At 42.5% G+C, this 21202-nt stretch overlaps 1 protein-coding gene across 1 annotated transcript; it reads right to left on the bottom strand.

Annotated features, from left to right (window-relative positions):
• Positions 1-1402: 1402 nt before the first annotated feature.
• Positions 1403-3408, bottom strand: LOC127576818 (prolactin-releasing peptide receptor-like). The gene is made up of 2 exons (XM_052027597.1): positions 3273-3408; positions 1403-2916 (listed from the first exon to the last, which is right to left on the bottom strand). The coding sequence occupies exon 2, from the start codon at positions 2846-2848 to the stop codon at positions 1781-1783; it is 1068 nt and encodes a 355-aa protein (XP_051883557.1). The 5' UTR covers positions 2849-2916; positions 3273-3408; the 3' UTR covers positions 1403-1780.
• Positions 3409-21202: the final 17794 nt, after the last annotated feature.

Below are 21202 nucleotides of genomic sequence, written 5' to 3'. Positions count from 1 at the left end.
TTTAACATTTCTTTTGGCGCCACTTCAGATTGCAGTACAATTTTTGCATCATTCGGCTGTTTTGAGCTCCTTGCTGTATTTATTGCTATATTTATTATTATCATGTACACCTTTTACTCGGTGACCTTAATGGGAGCAAGGAACTTCATTACACCCTGGTGTATATGGCAATAAACCACTCTGATTACATCTATTCCTCTCTATTACGCAGTGGCTTCTGTTTACAGATCTATTCTCTCGGGCCAGAAAGAGAATCGTTTGGAGAACGATTTAATTCCAAAAAGGGAGTAACCAAATGAAAAATAAACACACTCACGGAGTGGGGAGGAACGAGGCGAGGGGCAGAGTGAGGCGAAGCAAATACTGTTCCATCTGCCGAAAGCAGTTCGCCCTGGCCGCTTTTGGGAACATCACCGTTGCCGTTTCAGATGTGCCTGGACCAATGTTCTGGCGAGCCTACAGAGGACATTAATCTTTACTCGTTATTTGTTGGCATCGCAACTGTATTGCGTGCAGGTTCAAACACAGCTGTGTCGTGGCAGCAAACAGGCAGCCAGGTTGAAACCATTTTATCCACCAGCTTTTATTCTAATTGACAATACACCTATTGATCCACCCGAATAAAAAATACGATCAGTAACTTTGAGGGGCGGACGGCAGCCAAAGATGTCTTAGGAATAGGGAATTGATAATCAAGTTTAGGAGCAAAATCTCATCACTGTCTAGCCTGGTTTAACAATGAGCAGTGGAACTGGAGAGAACGGGGCAGATTCAGAGACGGTTCCGCCCTCTTACAAGTGGTTTCAGATGCTCAGTGAAATATGTCTCTGCATGCAATTAATCTTGATTTAGCAAGTAAAATAACCCCGTAAAGCTGCCACTCCACTGTAGCTCCGACTGAAGCTTTAAAAGAAATAATACTTACACCGCCCTGCATTTGGCAAAGGAAGTTTAATGATTTTCTAACACGTCCTTTGCTAGTTCAACCGCGGTTAATAAATACAGATGGAAATTTAATTTCTACATTACTGTTCCCTTCGCGCAACACAACAGCTACCGTGAGTTTAGAAAGCCCTTTACAAAACTTGGGACATTTCGACTTGGGTACATTCTGGCTCCCGATCGTTTCTTGTGTCTCTTACAAACGGGTCAAGAGTTGACCGAAGGGAGAGGGGGTGGCAACGGGGAGGACTTCTTGCCCCACAACGCGTAACAAAAGTTCACCTGCCAATGTCCTCCGACGTCCCTCCCTCGGATCTCCCCCCAGACAGATGTTCCACATTAAGATATGAACACACACACACACACACACACAACGGGCAGAACGCACGAAAAAAGAAACCTGCCGTGCTGGGAACCTGAAATAAAAGCGGAAAACGCTGGAAACACCCGGCAGGTCAGGCAGCATCTGTAGAAGGAGAAACGGGAGTTAGACGTTCTGAGAAACAAAACAATCTGATGGAAGAACTCGGCAGGTCGAGCAGCATCTGTGGAGAGGAGAGGAATTGTCGGCGTTTCGGGTCCTGATGCAGGGTTTCGACCCGAAATGAGTTCCTCTCGCAGATTGAACTGGTTGAGTTCCTCCATCAGATTGCTGGCTGCCCCAGATTCCATCATTGGACATTGTGAGGCGAAACTTTAACTTAGTTTCTCTCTGCACAGACGCTGCCTTTCCTGCTGGGTGTTTGCAGCACTTTCTGTTGTTGAGACAGAATGCACCGCCGGGTTAACTTGTCCTTGCACCCAAACTGATGCCTTTTGCATCAGAGCGCTGCTTCATTCACAACACCCCGCTGACCATGACGCAGTGAACGGTCGGAGCCACTTTCTGGTTCCGCCAGTTGAACATTTTCTTCAGCTCCCCCCTGAAGCTGTCGTGGAGCCAGGCGTAGATGAAGGCGTTGTAACACGCGGAGCTCATGGCCAGCCAGTGGCACAGCAGCTGGATCAGGTTGAAGTACTGCTTATCGATCAGGTTGATATCCACGTCTTTGATTACGTTGAAGAGGTGCAGAGGGAGCCAACACAGACCGAAAACGACCACCACCAGCACCAGAAGGCGGAAGGTCTTCCTGCGTCTGCTCCGGTCCCACTCGGCTTGACTCTGGGTGGTGTTCCCGGGCACCACGCGGTTCTTCAACTTGACCGAGATGCGCAGGTAGGAAAGAGAGATGAGCGTTAAAGGCAGCAGGTAGGTGACTGTCAGAGTGCTGTAGGCGTACAGCAGGCGGCGCCTCTTCATCCCCAGCCAGAATTCCTCACAGATGGTCAGTCTCTGGTGGGGGAACTCCACGTAGTAGGTGTGCACCAGCGCTGGGGCGGCCAGCAAGCAGGAGAGAAGCCAGATCGCTCCCAGCAGGTAGGCGCAGGTAGGGATGGTGAGCCTCCTCTTGAGAGGGTGCACGGTGGCACGGTACCGATCCACGGCTATCACCGTCAGAGTGAAGACCGAGACGCACACGGTGACCGGCTGCATCAGGAACACGAAATAGCAGAGGAAGCGGCCGTAGATCCAACCCCGGGGTTCGAAGGCGTACGCCAAGGTGAAAGGCACGCAAGTGGCGCACATCAGCATGTCCGAGAAGGCCAGGTTGCCCAGAAGGAAGTTAGTGATGTTGTGCATCCTCTTGGTCTTGCAGATCACGTAAATCAGCAAGTAGTTGCCGAGGATACCGATGAAGACCACCAGCCCGTAGCAGGGGATGATGAGGGGCTTGAAGGATTGGATGAGCTGGATTCCCTGGAATTGAGCGGACAGGTTGCCCAGCTCCTCCAGCAGTCGCTGCCTGGCGGTCAGGTTGTCGGCGCCGTCCCGCCAGCCCTCTGCACCCGGCGTCTGCTCCTCCATGTCCTCACCGCGACTCCCGCAGCCCCGCGTCCCCACCGGTCAGAATCTACAAGCCCGAACTCCCTATTCTGGTTAAAAACAACAAAACAAAACAAAAACAGAATTTATCTTCTATCCGAAAAGAACCAACCTCTCCTCCCCGTCTACTTGCCCTGGTCGAACCCCATCTCATTTACAATTAACTCAGCAGTTAAAGAGCTAATCCAGAATTTCTTAATGCAGCGCAGAATTCCTAAATAAACCGACATCAGTAAATAACCATCACGAAGACGAACGATGCTTTCACTTAATAATCACATCTTAATCTCATATTCAGATGGATAAATACTTCTCAGGTCTAAACTACTTAAGAATTCTTCTTCGAAATTTGAGCTTGGCTGGTTATAATGCAAGGACATTAAAACAAGTCTCCGAGTCCTCATACTTGCGCTTGGTCTTGCTGCTTTCCTCCGGTCGGAGTGAAACCTCCCAGCTAGCAGGCAGTGGTCGCGGCTCTCGCAATTCCAGCACTGACAATTCGCCCGCTTTCTCGACTAGAGTGAGCACGGTCGTGGACAAACGCAAGCATCTCCTGTTAGAGGTGCGACGCTTGACGTTATCAAGGCTCGCACTGAGCCCATTCCAGATTCCTGCGTTTCATCCTTATACCTCGATTACGTTGTGAACGATGATATTCTTAAATGTGAGAGATCTCGCCTTTGAAGCCGGAGAACCAGTTGCGAACGATCGACTTTGGTTCAACAGTAGTTAATTCCTTATGTATCACCACAAGGAGGATATTGGTGAAGGATTCCACTCAGAGAGAAAATAAATCATTGGAATAGAAGGGTCTGGGGTGGGGGGTGGGGTGGTGTCGTGTCTGTAGACAAATCCTTGAAGATGTCAATGCAAGCTGTGAAGGCTGTTCCTGAGACATGAATAGAGATTCAACATGAAGGGATGTAGAAGAACATAACCAAGGACAGGACAAGACGACAGGGCTCTCATCCTGCTCTGTCTTTCAATAACATTCTGTGACTCATCCATCTTCCTGTCTGATCCTCATTTCTACTGAAACCCTTATTCCAAAAATATATGGATCTCACCCCTGAGCCAACTCAACAGCTGAATATCCATCTTCCTCTGAGGTAAAACATTTCAAAGGATCACAATTTGAGCAAAGAAATCCTCCTTAACCCTGCCCTAAAGGGGTGAGTCTTTACTGTGTAACCATGTCTCTAGAAGTAGATTCTGAAGACTGTGCCTCTCATTCTTCTAAACTCCAATGCACAGGATTGAAGGAGGCTGCGGAGGGCTGTGGACTCAGTCAGCTCCATCAGGGGCACAACCCCCCCCCCCCCCACCAGCGAGGCCATCTTCAAGAGGCAGTGCCTCAAGAAGGCAACATCCATCACAAAGGACCCTCACCATCTGCAACATGCCCTCTTCTCATTACTACCATTGGGGAGGAGGTATAGGAGCCTGGAGACCGACACTCAATGATTCAGAAACAGTTTTTTTCCCCTCTGCCGTCAGATTTCTGAATAGTCCATGAAAACTACTTCATTGTTCCTTTTTTTGCACTATTTATTTTGTAATTTATAGTTTTTTATGTCTTTGCACTGCACTGCTGTCACAAGACAACAAATTTCACATCATATCAGACAGTGATAATAAACCTGATTCTGATCCTGACAGTATTCAAACTTTCTTCATGGGACAAACTCTGTCATCCCAGGAAAGAATCCAATGAAGGTCCATTCAAGACCTCCGAAGCAAGTACATCCTTTCTTAGGTACAACAATCAAAACTGCACACTGCTCCAATGTGGTCTCAAGAAAGTTCTGCACAATTTTAGCAAAGCTTCATTATCCACGCACTAGAATCTAATATCAGTATAGGTCATTTGTTTTCCTAATTGATTGCTGTATCCACTTTCTGCATCTCAAGAACTGGCATACCAAGGTCTCTCTGTAATCTCACATTTACTGTCATTTCTCACTGTTAAGTAAAAATATTGTTCTTCTATCCTTCCAAGCAAAGTGGGTGACCCCACAACTTTCCACATTATACTCCATCTGTCACCTCTTGTCCACTTGCTTAACTTGTATCCCTTGCAAGCTTTTCTTATCCTCATTTCAGTTTACTTTTTCACCGAGCTTTATTGATCAGCAAACATTGGTATGTTACACTCTGACTTTTCACCTGAGTTGTTAACATATAATGTGAATAGCTGAGCACCCAGGTTTTATAATGGCCTATCAAACTGAATAAGATCAGTTTAGTAAACTCAGTTTTCCTGTCCTTTAACTATTCTGCTATTCATGCTATATTACTCCCAGATGTGTGTTCTTATTTTATTTAACACTCCTTTATGTGGTACCTTATTAAACAACATTGAAAAATGCATAAACACCACATCTACTGTTCCCCCCTTATCTACCATTATCTGCAAAATAACTTTATTCAGTTTGTCAAACATGGCCTTCCTTTCATAAAACCATACCTAATAATAGTATAATTTTATTGTGGCCAGTTACCACATCCTTAATAACAGCTTCCACCATTTTGCTGACAACAGGTGTCAAGCTACCTATTTCTTTCTTGAATGGTTGTTTATTGAAGAGATCAGGTGCAATGAGGGACTTCAGATATACAGTAGATGCAGGACTGAGGAAACTGATGTTAGAAGAGTGATTACATGAGGTTTGATAATAATAATTTTAATAGAGGAAATAAGGAAAAGCTATATCTAGCAGCAGAAAATCACTACCTAGTGAACACAAACGTTGATGATTAGCAAAAGCACCAGAGACATCATGAAGAAACTTTTTTCACACATGGGCAAATCACAGTTTTAATCAATGATGCAAGCAGATTGAATAGTAACAATTGGAAGAGGATTACAGGGCTATGGAGAGAGGATAGAGGAGAGGGATTAATTGGTTAGGTCTACCTTAGACCTGACATACACATGATGAACCAAATGCCTGAATATTATCATTCTATCATCCTATAATTACAGGAAATTCTCATACTCAGTCTGGAGTGGGATCATTACAATGAAGTGTTCTTGAAGGTTCTTGATTGGTAAGGGAGTTAAGAGTTATGGGGAGAAGGCAGGAGAATGAGTTTGAAAAAAAATCAACCATCATCAAATGGCAGAACAGATTTGATGGGCCAAATGGCCTAATTCTCCTCCTATATATTCTGGTCTAATGGTCTTGTAAATGAGGTATGTTTTGGTGTAAGGTTGAATTTACAGGCATCAACGATCATGGAAATTCAGGGCCAGCAGAATTTATATGCATAAGGCACTCACTCATGATTTTCCTCAATTTTTTACAATTAATATTTACTTTATACCTAATTAAACCTATAATCTTTCTGGGATGTCAAGCTCAGCATCAAAACAGTCTGTATAGTTACATATCCAGCTACTACTGGGGGAAGTTTATTTGACAATAAAATAATCCCTTTAGTTTTTGATAGAATTACTTTTTTTAACTGCCATCAAGAGCAGAGTTAGGAGAAAAGTAGGCAAATATTTTGAATTAAAAGTATTAATTTAGGTTCTGTATTTTGTGTGAATGATGAGATGTTAAACAGCTGGATAAAATTCAGAAGCTGTAGTCTGGCAGGAAGTTTATTTCACAAGATAGGGCATATCTGTCTCAGTTAGTGATAAAATTGAACAATCAATTGGTAGCTGTTGGGCTGCTCCAACCAACACCCTACTTCTAATTTCAAGAACTGGGAAATTTTGAGGAGATTGGTCTGCTTTCTATCCCTGCTGGTACATCATGTGTCTCAGGCAGGCTTCCAATATTTTTTGTTTCCGTACGTGCTTTCCTATGCAGTTGCCTGTTTTATTTCCACATGTGACATGGTGTGCAGAAAAAAAAGAACTTGGCGTTTGTTTTCAATTCTTGTTGCTTTTTATTTGATAAATTGAATGGACGAAGATTAGGGAAGCAATCTCTCTGTAACTATGGGGATAATTTTAAACACTGTGAACAGATGTGTTTGGGGGCAGGGTTTCAGTGCTAAGTGTTCTGAGAAGTGATGGCGTTAAGCCACTGACCTCTCTTTAACCCAAATGCTTCAAGCTGCTTGGGGCAAATAAAGTTGGTTAGAAAATCCAGTGGACACACAAGAGACTGCAGATGCTGGAATCTGGAGCAACAAACAATCTGCTGGGGGAGCTCAGCGTTCGAGCAGCATCTGGGGCAGGAAAGGAATTATTGATGTTTTGGGTCAAAACCCTGCATGGGGACTGGTTCAATGGTCCTTCAAAATTCAGTGGTTTGGACCATGATGGATTTGGTCAGGTCTTGGAATCATCACCTTTCCACCCTGCATGTCAGAACTTTTGGTTTCGATATGAAGGATTGATCCCACTGGCTGTCTATACTCTGGAGTCTGATAGGAAGGTTTAAGATTTCAAGATTTAAGATTTCTTTATTAGTCACATGTACATTGAAACACACAGTGAAATGCATGTATTTTGTGTAGAGTGTTCTGGGGGCAGCCCGCAAGTGTCGCCACGCTTCCAGCGCCAACATAGCATGCCCACAACTTCCTAAACTGTACGTCTTTGGAATGTGGGAGGAAATGGGAGCACCCGGAGGAAACCCACGCAGACACGGGGAGAACATACAAACTTCTTAGAGACAGTGGCCGGGATTGAACCCAGGTCGCTGGCACTGTGATAGCATTACGCTAACTGCTACAGATACCAATCAATACCCTTCCTGGAAAATGCTTACATTAAACAGGATTGTGATGCTCCCTTGGTTAAGCAGGCTTAAATTTGGCTGATGTCTAAAGGAAAATAAAACTACAGCAGGATTTTGGCGGTTTGGAGGAGGGATCTCCACAATAACTAATCTTCAGGGCAATAGTGCGGATGCTGTGATCCCAGAATAATTTCTGACAATCCCATTGCGCCAGAGTTCGTACCTTCTATCAAAGTTGTCATTCAATTTAATTGTTTATAAACAGTTTCTGACATTCAGGGATTTTTAAGTGCAATTAAAATTGAAGTAATTAATACCAGAAAATTTCAAATAATTTTAAAAGTTAATTGAATGCCTGAAAAGACTTCAATGTATTAAACTAAAATAAAACAAAGATAAGATAATTTTAAAAAGTAACATCTTTGTCTTCATCGACTGGCCTAAACTCCTCACTGAAATCAACGAGATCTCGGAACATATGCCTGGTTGGTCTTGGGGCCAGATTGGATAGACTATTCCCCAGCGGAGCAGCTAATTGGCCTTCCTTGAAATATTGTTAAATGCCATTTCTGTGTTGTATATTCTATTGGCATATAAATAGAATAAACTTCAGGAAACGTGCCATTCTATTATTTAAAAAATATTTATATTATTATTAGATATTAATATTCAACTATTAAAGCCTAGAATATATAAAAAACCATTTTAATAAATTTAAAATGGATACTTTTACATATTATCCAAGATTTTTCACTTTTCCTGACTTTGTAAAATATTACAAGCTTCTAGTTTTCAGATTATGCAGAGGGAGCTATTGACATATGCAATGTTGAAAAGAGATTTGAGCAAGCTACAAGTCATATGATTCATCTAAGGAGAGCACACAGTAATGCCTGTATTGCAGCAATACAGCAACAAATCGACGAAAAATGAGCTCAGTATAGTGCTGACTAGCTGCAGCAAGGAATGTTAATGTTGCATGTTGATGATGGATTATTAGAGAAGTGCATTATTAGAAACCACACCAACCAATTCAGTCCTGCTCTCTGCACACCATAAACATAGAAGTAAGCCTTGTGTCTGAATAAATCTGGCAATTCTAGACCACAAAGCAGAACTTAGATAGAAACTAATAAGAACAAAAATAGAAATATGCTGAAGGTCAGGCAATGTCTGTGGAAAGAGAATCAGTAAATGTTTGAGATCGAAGAGCTTTCATTAGAACTGGGAAAAGTTGGGAAGCAAGCATGTTTTAAATTGCCGAGAAGATTGTTTGGTGTGTGTGTTGGGGGGGGGGGTGGTGGAGGGGAGTGTCATGTGGTGGGGAAGGCAGGGCAGGGGTGGGTGAGTGCTATAGAGCCCAAAGGCATTGTCTATGATAACGGTAGAGAACAGGGGATCCTGTGGTGCAAATGCTGGTGCTACTGGCTGAGATAGGGTGGGGAAGGCTTCCGAATTCCAAATGTTCTGTCTGGAGGAGATGTAGCTAAGATGGAGATGAAAGTGCGTCAAGGAGAGAGGAAAACAGCAATGCCTGAACAGTGAGGTAGAGAACTCTGCAGGTGTTGGAATGCTGGTAAAACTCAGCAGGTCAGGCAGCACCTGAGTTAACATTGCAGGCTAGCCAATCTTCATAAGAATCGCTCAATTCTGACACATACTGGAAAGTATGAATATCTGAAATTACTCATTTCATTATCAAGCACTAAAGGCTGTAGCATGCCTCCTTGGAAGATGAGCTGTTGTTCCTCGAGCTTATGTTTAGCTTTGTTTGAACATTCACAGAGGCTAAGAGGCAGGAAGTAGGACTGAGAGTTAAAGTAAGAGGCAACTGGAAGTTCAGGGTCACCCATGTGGACTGAAAGAAGGCACGCTGCATTTGGTTTCTCCAGGATAGAAGAGAGCACATCATGAGTTCACAAAGCAGTACACCAAGTTGGAAGAAGCGCAGGTGAATTGCTGCTTAACCTCAAAGGAGTGTTTGGGTTCGTGGATGGTGGTAATAGAAGAGGTAAAAGAGCAGTTGTTGCATCTCCTGAGATTGCATTTGGGCCCCAAGCACTTCTTCCAGGTGAAGAAGTGATTTGCTGAACCTCATCCAATTTGTTGCACTGCATTTGGTATTGGTATTGGTTTATTATTGTCACTTGTACCGAGGTATAGTGAAAAACTTGTCTTGCATACCAATCGTACCGGTCAATTCATTACACAGTGCAGTTACATAGAGTTAGTACAGAGTGCATTGAGGTAATACTGGTAAAAACAATAACAGTACAGAGTAAAGTGTCACAGCTATAGAGCAAGTGCAGTGCAATAAGGTGCAAGGTCACAACAAGGTAGATTGTGAGGTCATAGTCCATCTCATCACGTAAGGGAACTATTCAATAGTCTTATCACAGTGGGGTAGAAGCTGTCCTTGAGCCTGGTGGTACGTGTCCTCAGCCTCCTGTATCTTCTGCCTAATGGGAGAGGAGAGAAGAGAGAATGACCCGGGTGGGTGGGGTCTTTGATTATGCTGGCTGCTTCACCAAGGCAGTGAGAGGTAAAGACAGAGTCCAAGGAGGGGAGGCTGGTTTCCGTAACGCACTGGGCTGTGTCCACAACTCTCTGCAGTCTCTTACGGTCCTGGGCAGAGCAGTTGCCATACCAAACTGTGATGCATCCAGATAGGATGCTTTCTATGGTGCATCGATAAAAGTTGGTGACTGTCAAAGGGGACAAACCAAATTTCTTTAGCCTTCTGAGGAAGCAGAGGTGCTGGTGAGCTTTCTTGGCCGTGCTCATGATGAGGGTTTGCCTACTTTGGGGAAACCAAACATAGATTTGGTGATCCCTTTACAGAACACCAGCATTCAGTCTGCAAGGGTGACTGTGAGCATCCAGCTGCCTGTCAGTTTGATTCTCCATTCCACTCCTATTCTGACCTCACTGTCTTCACCCTCTGATGCTCTTCCAGTGAAGCCCCAGGAACAGAACCTGAGCTTACAACTAGGCACATTCCAGCTTTCAGGTCTTGGTCTGTTCTGATAGAAAGTTACTTACATGTAATGTGAAATCAGCTTTTGTGTCTATATAGATGCTGCCTGACCTTCTGGGTATTTCCAACATTCTCTCAGATTTCCTGCAACTGCAGAGTTCTGCGTCTCACAGTTCCAGCACATTTTTTTCCTGTCCATATCCTTCCAGTTGCTTCACCTCAAGAAATATCATCTGTGATTTAAAAAAATTCACCACCCTCTCTCACCTGACACATCTGTGTCAGTTTCTCCTCTTCTCCATCCTTAACTTTACTGTCACCACCCTTCTTGCTCTGTAACCTAAATTCTTGATTGCTAACTGTTCCAACTTCTGATGAAAGATATCAAGCTGAAATCATAGCATCATACAACACAGAAACAGGCCCTTAGGCCCAACTGGTCCATGCCAACCAAGATTTTCATCTAACCTAGTCCCATTTGCCTGTGTTTGGCCCATATCCCTCTAAAACTTTCCTATCCATGTACCTGTCCAAATGTCTTTCTAAATACTGTTAATGCACCAGCCTCAACCACTTCCTTTGGCAGCTCGTTCCATATACGGACCACCCTCTGGGTGAAAAAGTTGCCTCTCAAGTTCCTAGTAAATCCTTCCCCTCTCATCTTAAACCTGTGCCCTCCAGTTCTTGATTCCCCAACCCTGGGAAAAACACCTTATCTATGCCCCTCATGATTTTATACACCTCTGTAAGATCACCTTTCCGTCTCCTACGCTGGAATTGAGAAATGCTAATTCTGTTTCTCCCACCATAGATGCTGCTGTACCTGATCAGTACTTCCAGTATTTTCTGGTTTTATTCCAATCTCCAGAATCTGCAGGGTTTTGTGTTTGCTTTTTGATTAAGTGGAAAGTAATGTTATTTCTTTTGTATCCTACAATTTGCTTTAAAGAAAATCTTAGAATGCTACTACCGTTTCAGTATGACGTTTTCTTATATTATCTGCCTTTATTGATTTAATAGATTTTCTATTAACTGAACACAGATAAGTGCAACATTTACACCTACAGACACCTGACAACTGAAAAAGAATTGGAACTACTTGATCTTGTGTTACTTAACAACCTTATGCAACTTCCATCCTTGGATTCAGGGCTCTGTTCCAATCAAAGGCACAATTGAAATCTAGCCAGCAAAGATTCATGCCTCAAGTAAAAGAAAATAAACCAGTACTCAGCATGTCAGCAACTATGGAGGGAGAAACAGAGTTCAGGTCAGTGGCCTTTCATTAAACGTAACAACATTAGGAAGCAAGGAAGGGTGGAGTGACGGTATGGGTCGGGGCTGAGGAACAGTGGGGGATCCTGGTGGTGGAGACAACAAAGGGAATGTCTGTGGTAGGGATGATAGCAGGACGGTGTGGTGCAAATGCTGGTGCTGCCAGTTGAGAGAAGGTGGGGAAGGCTTGTTAATTTTAGCTGATCCGTATGATGGAGAGGTAAATAAAAGATGAATAAGGACAAAGAGGTGACTTGATAGAGTTGTATAAGATTATAAGGGAAGTAGATAGAGTGGACAGCCAGCACTTTTTCCTCAGGGCAGTAATGGCCAATACCAAAGAACATCTGTTTAAGGTGAGTGGAGGAAGGTTCAAGGGAGATGTCGGAGGTAGGTTTTTTACACTGAGAGTGGTGGGTGCCTGGAACGCCCTGCCAGGGGTGGTGGTAGGGACTGATACAATAGGGACATTTAATAGACTCTCAGATAGGCACATGGATGTAAGAAAAATGCAGGGTTACAGGCTGTGTAGGAGGGAAGGGTTAGATTGATCATGGAGTGGGTTTATATAGGTCGGCACAACATTGTGGGTAAAAGGGCCCGTCTGTTCTGTTGAACTCACAATTATTTATTTTCTTCCTGAATTCTTTGAGCTGGAACGTCATTATTTTTTTCTCTATTGGATCATAATCATTCTATGAATCCAATAACTTTTAAAGCATCCTAAAGTTGAAAGGATGATTAAATAATAGGATTTCACAGATTTTGATATTTCTCACATTTCCCCACAACATAGAAGGAGGCCATTCGGCCCACTGAGTCCTTCCCTTGTCAGTTCTCAGACCACTCATTAATTTCCCCCATCCCACCTCCCATTTACTTCCCTGAAACCCATTCGCTCTCAGATGTCCATTAACTCCCTCTGATTCCACTACTGAGCACCACTCAGCATGTCTTTTGGATGTGGGAGGAAACCAGAGCACCCAGGGGAATCAATTGTGGTGACAGGAAGAACGTGCTAACTCCTCCAGGGTTCAGGATCAATCCTGGGTCACTGGAGTCATGAGACAGAAGCACTACCTGTGTGCCACTGCTCTTGCTGCTCTTCTGATGCTTGGCCATAATGTGTGCAGTGACACTATTATACCACCCTCAACTTCCCTTACTACCTTTGTCTTCAAAACCTGCTGTATATGTTTCCTTGGCGTATTATAAAATAGTTGGAATAGTAAAACACTGCTTTTTTTTGAGTGAAGTTGCTACTTTTTTGAGCTAAAAATACATTAAAATTATTTAGTTGGTGTTAATATTTGTTAAAATTGCACTCAGTGTTAAAATGTTTGCAATAAACTCAAAAGAAGAAGAACATTTCGTGTGTAACACACCTGTCACTATCTGTTTTCCTGAGATGCGATTATGATTCAGATCTCAAAGAGTTAGGTAGGCATGCTTCATAAACAGTCTGTCACTATTTCACAACATGTCGTTGAGTTCTATCAGAATGTTGTGAAAGCTAGTAATGTGATACCTAAACCTTTAAATGGGAACGATAAATGTATGTTTTTTTTCTTTATTGCCAGGGGATTTGACCATAAACTGATTCTAATACATGAAATTCAGTTAATATGCAGGTAGAGCAAATAATTAGGAAGGCTAATGAAACGTTAGCCTTTATTGCTGGGAGTAATGAATATAAATAAAAGTTTAAATGCAACTTTACAGCATTGTGGTGTAACTGCACCTGGAGTATTGCATATAGTTTTAGTCTCAGCGTTTAAGGAAGGACACGTTTTATATTGAGGCAGTGCAGAGAAGGTTCATTGATTTGATTTCTGGGATGAAAGGGTTATCCTGAGAAGAAAGGTTGAGCAGCTTAAGTCAATGTTCATTGGAGTGTAGGAGAACGAGAGGTGATGTGATTGAAAGATTGAGGGGGATTGACAAGGTGGATGCTGAGAATGTTTCCTCTGGTGGGGTATGTGAAAAAGGGGTCAGAGTTTCAGAATAAAAGGTTACACATATTAGATGGAGATCAGGCAGAATTTCTACTGTCAGTGGTTTGAGAATAGTAGGAATTTCTCTCTCCCAGAGAGCTGTGAAAGTGGATTCATTGAGGCAGTGGTACAAGGTTTCCTGGGTTTGTACTGTTGTTGCAGTATGAATAACGTTGGCTACAGTCATAGAGTTATACAGCATGGAAACAGGCCCTTCAGCCCAACCTAGTCAATGCCAACCTAGATGCCCATCTAAGCTGGTCCAATTTGCCTGAGTTTGGTCCCTATCCCTCTAAACCTTTCCTGTCCAAGAGCTCCTATCCTAGAGTTAGGTGGAGTAGCAGCTATATGGAATCATTTTATACAACGGGAAATAAACAGTTCTTAACAAGAGATTTTCAATACAGATTTACTGTTTTGGCCTAATCCACTTTTCAGGAAAGATTGATATTTCGATATCCACACCACCACCCCCCCCCCCCCCCCATGTAATAGGCACTAAGGGATGATGATGCTGTGGATTATCAATCTACAAGGTCTCATTTTTTTTATATTTTCATGCCACGTACCTTAAGAACATAATCTAAGATTTACTACAGCTCAATGGAGGTTTCACATGAAGTACTCAGCCTTACAGACAAGGAAGGTGCCAAGGTAAATTCCTTGGATTCTGCTGCTTTAGCAGAGCTTGGCAATGGAGAGGGAGGAGAGCCATGCTGTGTTAAAGCTCTGCGGGTCTGCAAGAGCAGAAGTCAGATGGGATTGTCATTGATGATTCTACCTCAGCGCTGTACAATTGAAAATATATGCAGTTTTAGCCATTTTCCCTAACCTAAACACATCAGAACCAGATTTATTATCACTGGCCTATGATGTGAAAATTGTTGTTTTGCAGCAGCAATATAGTGCAAAGACATAAAAATCTATAAATTACAAAAATAAATACATAGTGCAAAAAGAGGAATAATGAGGTAGTGTTCATGGGTTCATGGACCATTCAGAAATCTGATAGTGGAAGGGATAAAGCTGTTCCTGAATCATTGAGTTTGGGCCTTCAGGCTCCTGTACCTCCTCCCCGATGGTAGTAACGAGAAGAGGGCACGTCCCGGATGGTGAGGGTCCTTAGTGATAGATGCTGCCTTCTTGAGGCACTGCCTTTTCAAGATGTCCTCGATGGTGGGGAGGGTTGTGCTGGGTCATGGTGCATCAATAGTTTCCCAGCTAACAAGATTCACATATAAAAATGACTGAGTTAAGAGAAGGTTGCAAACATCTATGAAACTAAATGCCAACAGGAGACAGAAATCAAGAGGAGAAAATTGAAACTATCAGGATTTAAAGAGTTTGCTTGCTAAATAATTATTTTTATGGAACTACCTAATACTAAGGCATTTTTATGAGGGACACCCAAGTGAGCTAAACCATGTACAGCTGACTTATTTTAAACACTCTTCCTCTGCAGGCCACCACCAATGTTCTTTATTTCTGCATAAGTGATTGAACCTTGCTGCTTCAATTTGTTTTTTCCTCCTCTTCTGTCTCTGACTGCCATTCTATAAAGTAATTGTTGTCTTGACAACTTTGGTTTTGCACCTTATCACAGACGTTCCTTCTGTTCTTTCCACCTGTACCCCTTTCTGAAATCCCGAGGGATCTTTGACTCAAAACATCAACGCCGTTTCTCTGACCTGTTGAGTGCTTACAGCATACTCTGTTTTTGTTTTCAATTTCCAGCACCTTCAGTTTTTTGCCCCAATTGTTTCCTTGTTGTTGACAGCCCTTTATTGTTTAACTTTAATGTATTTCAATGATTTTTACTTTGCAAGTTTTGCGGTGTTTTTATTCTTTAGGTTATTTATATTAATTTAATAGCCTTTGAAATTGTTCATCACCCAATCTCAAGTGTCTAGGGGCAAGTAGATTAGCCTTCTGCATCAGGTTCTGCCAGAAACTGCCAGCACTTTATTACTGACTACAACAACTACCATGTGTGCAATAATTACATGACACCACCCACCCGGGACATTCTCTCTTCTCTCCTCTTCCATCAGGTAGAAGATACAGGAGCTTGAGGGCACGTACCACCAGACTTAAGGACAGCTTCTACCCCACTGTGATAAGACTATTGAACGGTTCCCTTATACAATGAGATGGACTATGACCTCACGATCTACCTTGTTGTGACCTTGCACCCTATTGCACTGCACCTTCTCTGTAGCTGTGACACTTTACTCTGTACTGTTATTGTTTTTACCTGTACTACCTTAATGCACTCTGTACTAACTCAATGTAACTGCACTGTGTAATGAATTGACCTGTACGATCGGTATGCAAGACAAGGTTTTCACTGTACGTCGGTATAAGTGACAATAATAAACCAATACCAATACCATAGAACATACAACAGTACAGCTCAGGAACAGGCCCATGACGTTGTGCCGAACTAATTAAAATTGCGTCACACAGGCATACTATTCATTTGCTATTTACATACAAATATACTGCATACACAAACATATCCAAAAATTCAACAAGGATAGGTCGGAGATTTTTCTTTTGTTCCACTTCTTTTATCCTTGAATGGCTCACATGATGAGGAATTATTAATGATTGCAAAGTGTGAAATGCATCGTTTTCATTTTGGGGTTTGACTGCAAGCCATTGACATAACACCAGCTGCATAAGACATAAAGCCCTTGAAGATACAAAGCATCAGCCATGGGAAGTTCAGTCCAAAATATACTGAACAAAGGTGCAGACAGCTGGCCACATCTCCAACAGACAGAGGATGAACAGTTGAATGCAGAGGCTGGAGGGCTGAAGGGTGTTGGCAAGGGGAATTCTTTCCTTGCTCTGGATGGAAGGGAACCAGTGGAAACAGAAGTGCAATAAATGGAACAAATGTGATTGAAAGTCCTGTCACTTACAGTGGAGAACAAACTTGGTTGCATCAAGGTCTGATACGGCAATTCGAATGCGTAGGGACGTAAGAAGCTGCAGAGAGGAGTGGACTCAGCCCAATACATCACGGGCACATCCCTCTCTACCATCGGTAGTATCTACATGAGGCATTATCTCAAGAAGGCAACATCTGTCATCAAAGATCGCCACCATCCGGGCCATGCCATCTTCTCGCAGCTACCATCGGGCAGGAGGTACAGAAGCCTGAAGTCCCACACCACCAGGTTGACGAACAGCTGCTTCCCTTCAGTTCTTGAACCAACCTGCACAACCTAATCACTACCTCAGTATGGACTTTGGTTTTTTTTTGTTCTAATTGTGTTCTTTCTTGTAAAAATTGTGTATATTTAATGTTTAATTTGTGTTTTTCTTGTGAATGCTGCTTATCTGATGCTATGTGCCTGTGATGCTGCTGCAAGTAAGTCTTTCATTGCACCTGTGCATGCATGTACTTGTACATATGACAATAAACTCAACTTTGACCTTGAATTTTGACTTTGACTTTGGTAAAGAGAAATGAAAGACATGACAGAAGCAATAGTGTGCAGGGCGTCATCATCAAAACAGGTGTGACAGATCCAGAGAAACAGGGTGAATGTAACATAGGCCTTATGAGAAGCAAGTTGGGAGGAAGTTTAGCCAAGACAGCATATCGTTTAGGCTGTACATAATGGTTCGTATTCTCATGGCTCTATCAAGCTCCATTGTGAAGGAGCTGGAACTACTTAATCATTAACAAACTTAACCTGAGCACTTGGTCTAACAGCAGCCCTGTTCTGTAAAACACTAGGATGTAACCAAGGCGCCAATAATCTGGTATGTCTCCTCACAGATAATTACTGCTGGCATTGTGCGCTGCCAGTAGTAATTAGCTGTGTGTAGAAATTACGAGACTTAATGAGAGGGCTGAGCAGTTGGGAAAATACTCATTTGCACATCAATAACAGTTGCCAATATTAGAAAAATATTTTGTCCAAGAACATTACCTGTACTGGCAGAAGCAGAGTCTTCATTTGTGATAATAAACCAGTATGTTGCTCCTTTTCTTATTACTAAAGAACATATCGTAGCCATAGAAACATGAGAAAAAGAAGCAGGAGTTGGTCAGCCAGCCCCTTGTGTCTGCTCTGCCATTGAATAAAATCGTACTTTACCTCTGTCCTACTTTCCGCACTAACTCTTTATCTATTGATTCTGTTAGTATACAAAATAATCTATCAATTTCTGTCTTGAATCTGCTCAATATAGTCATGGAGCATTGCAGCACAGAAACAGGCCCTTTGGTCCAACTTGTCAATACCGACAAAGATGTCTTCCTGAGCTAGTCCCACTTGCCTGCAGTTGGCCCACATCCCTCTGAACCTTTTCTATCCATGAACTTGTCCAAATGTCTTTTAAACATTATAATTATACCCACCTCTACCGCTTCCTCTGGCAGCTCGTTCCACATACCCACCACCCTCTGTGAAAAAAACTTGCTTCTCAGGTGTCCTTTAAATCTTGCTTCCAGTATTTTCTGTTTCCTTTTCAATCTATTAGTGTGCGAAGTCAAGTCAAGTCGAGTTTATTGTCAGGTGGACAAGCATGGTGAGGTACAGGTACAATGAAAAACTTGCTCGCAGCATCATCACAGGCACGTAGGTTTAGACAATACACAGAAAATAAATTATACATAACTTACACAAGACAGTGAAGAACAAAACCTGCAAAAACAAGACATCAGTGCAAAATAAACTACAATCAGAAACAAGTCCATGGCAGTGCAAGAGGTGGTTCGTAGTGTTCCGTTGCTGAGGTAGGATGAGGGTTGTGCAGGTCGATTCAAGAACCTGATGGTTGTGGGAAAGTAGCTGTTCCTGAACCTGGTGGTGTGGGACTTCAGGCTTCTGTAACTCCTGCCTGATGGAGGCAGCCAAAGGAGGGCATGACCCGGATGATGGGGGTCCTTGATGATAGATGCTGCCTTCTTGAGACAGCGCCATCTATGGATGCTGTCAATGATGGGGAGGGCTGTGTCCATGACAGACCGGGCTCTGTCCACTACTCTCTGCAGTCTCTTGGGGTTCCAGTGCATTGGATTTGCTGTACCAGGCCACGATGCAACCAGTCAGGATACTTTCAACAGTGCATCTGTAGAAGTTTGTTACAGTATTTGGTGACTTGCCAAATCTCCTTAAGCTTCTAAGAAAGTAGTGGCACTGTAGCACTTATACAGTAGAGTGGGAGGGCACTGTTATAATGGCAGACAGAAAAGAGATGGATGTTTTGTGATTTGTATCATTATTTTGTGAAAATTTAATGCACATGACAAGTTCCTTTACTGAACACATTGTATTCTTGATGTTGAAAAAGATCCAGGATGATTTACTTTAAATGCCTGTGTGGGAACTGTGCAAGCTGGTAAACAGAAATATATGTCCCCAGTCTTAACTTAGGTACAGACCTTCTAACTGCACTTGTCTTAGCTTGCGTTCTAGACAGGGAGACTCATGCAATGTAACACATACGGAATATCATTGGGAGAAAATTAATTTCGAGACACATCTGAATTTCTGGATTGTGCTCCAATAATCATTCTCCTTCATCATTCTACGAGGATCATAGAATTATGCACTAACCACATGGGTAGATTAAAAGCCAGAGAGTAATAGTACAAATTATTTTCTTCAGACTTGGGGATAGTACACAGTGCTGGCACCACTGCTTTTCTTGATTAATGACTTAGACATGGATGTGCAGGGCAAAATTTCCAAATCTTCAGGTGACGCAATGCCTGATAATAGACTGCCGGCTGAAGGAATGGACAGATGATATTTGCACCGAAGTGTGAGGTGATGCACTCTGACAGGAAGAATAAGGAGGGATATTATTAACTAAATGGCGCATTTCTCAAGTGCGCGCAGGAACAGAGGGACCTTGGTAACCGAGTGCAGAAATACTCGTGAGTGGAAGGTAACACTAAGTGAGTGGTTAATGAACTATATGGCATCCCGAGTATCATAAATAGAAGCAGAGAGTACAAAAGCAAGGACATTATGTTGAACTGGTAGTAAACACTGGTTAGCCTATTAATGGAGTAGAGTCATAGAGACATACAGCATGGTAACAGGCCCTAAAGCCCACTGAGTCCACCCATTTACACTAATCCTACCTTAAACCCTTTTTTTTTATTCTTCCCACATTCCCATCAGCTCCCACTGAGATTCTACTACTCATGTACACACGAGGGGCATTTCAGTGACCAATTAACCCACCAATCCTCACGTCTTTAGGATGTAGGAGGAAACCGGAGTACCAGAGGAAACTCATGTGATCACAGGGAAAACATGCAAAATCCACACAGGCAGCAGCCAAAGTCAAGGTTGAACCTGTGGCTCTACCACTGAGAGGCAGCTCTAGCAGCTGTGTCACCCTGTTGCACTGGAAGTATTGAATCCAATTCTGGTCACTTAGGATGGATGTGAAGGTCCTAGAAAGGTTGCAAAAAATTTATACTAGAACCATTCCGAGGTTGGAGATTTCAGTTGTCAGATTAGAATGGAGAGGTTGGGGTTGTACTTCTTGAAGTAAAGAGAACCTAAAGGAAATTTGATAGAGGTTTGAAAGATTGTTATTGGATTGCATAAAGTAGACCGAGGGAAGCTGATCCCATTGGCGAACAGCTCAAAGACCAGGGACACAAATTTAAAATCCTGGGCAAAAGATACAAGGAAGATGTGACTATTTTTTTCTATTTAAACAACAATAGGAATCTAGGATTCCCTGGCGGTAAGGGTGGTGAAAGCAGAATTAGTAAATATCTTCAATAGGAATTTGGATGAGCACTTGAGGGAGAATAAGTTAGAGTGCTATGGGGAATGAGTAGGGGATTTGGAATGGCAGCATTACTTTGTTAAAAGAAAAGATATGCTTCTTTCCATGTCATTGCAATTCTATGATCCCCTTTGTTCTTTATACGTTTCCTTCTCATACCATTTGGATCATTCTGAGTTGAAAGGCTTCGTATCTCTGGTTCCAGTTGGATTAGAGTATGATGTATGTCTGTCAATGTGTATGCAACCTGAAACCACTGTTACCTTCACAGTTATTAACAACTGAGGGCAATATACACATTGAGATTGTAAATTATTTTGCAATTTTGCAAATAGGTCAGTGACATTTTAATGGCATAACTTAATCCTTTTTTATGAAGAAAGTAAGCATTTAATTTTTGAACAAAAACACAGTGACTTGTAGTAAATTACAATATTCTCTTGCATGGTTACTCTTTAGTCTGACTACTAGTTGTTCATCAGCAATTACAGAAGGGCAAAATACCTGTGCATTTATTACTGCTAGTAAAGACCCTGCTTCTGTGAATACTGATAATGTTCTTGTGATGAATAATTTGGACAAAATATTGTTGTTTGTTATCATTGACAAGTGCAAA

This window comes from Pristis pectinata, chromosome 12 (assembly GCF_009764475.1).
Source record: "Pristis pectinata isolate sPriPec2 chromosome 12, sPriPec2.1.pri, whole genome shotgun sequence".
NCBI lineage: Eukaryota > Metazoa > Chordata > Chondrichthyes > Rhinopristiformes > Pristidae > Pristis > Pristis pectinata.
Note: the sequence above shows the minus strand (reverse complement) of the source record. Positions and strands in the feature narration are given on the sequence as shown.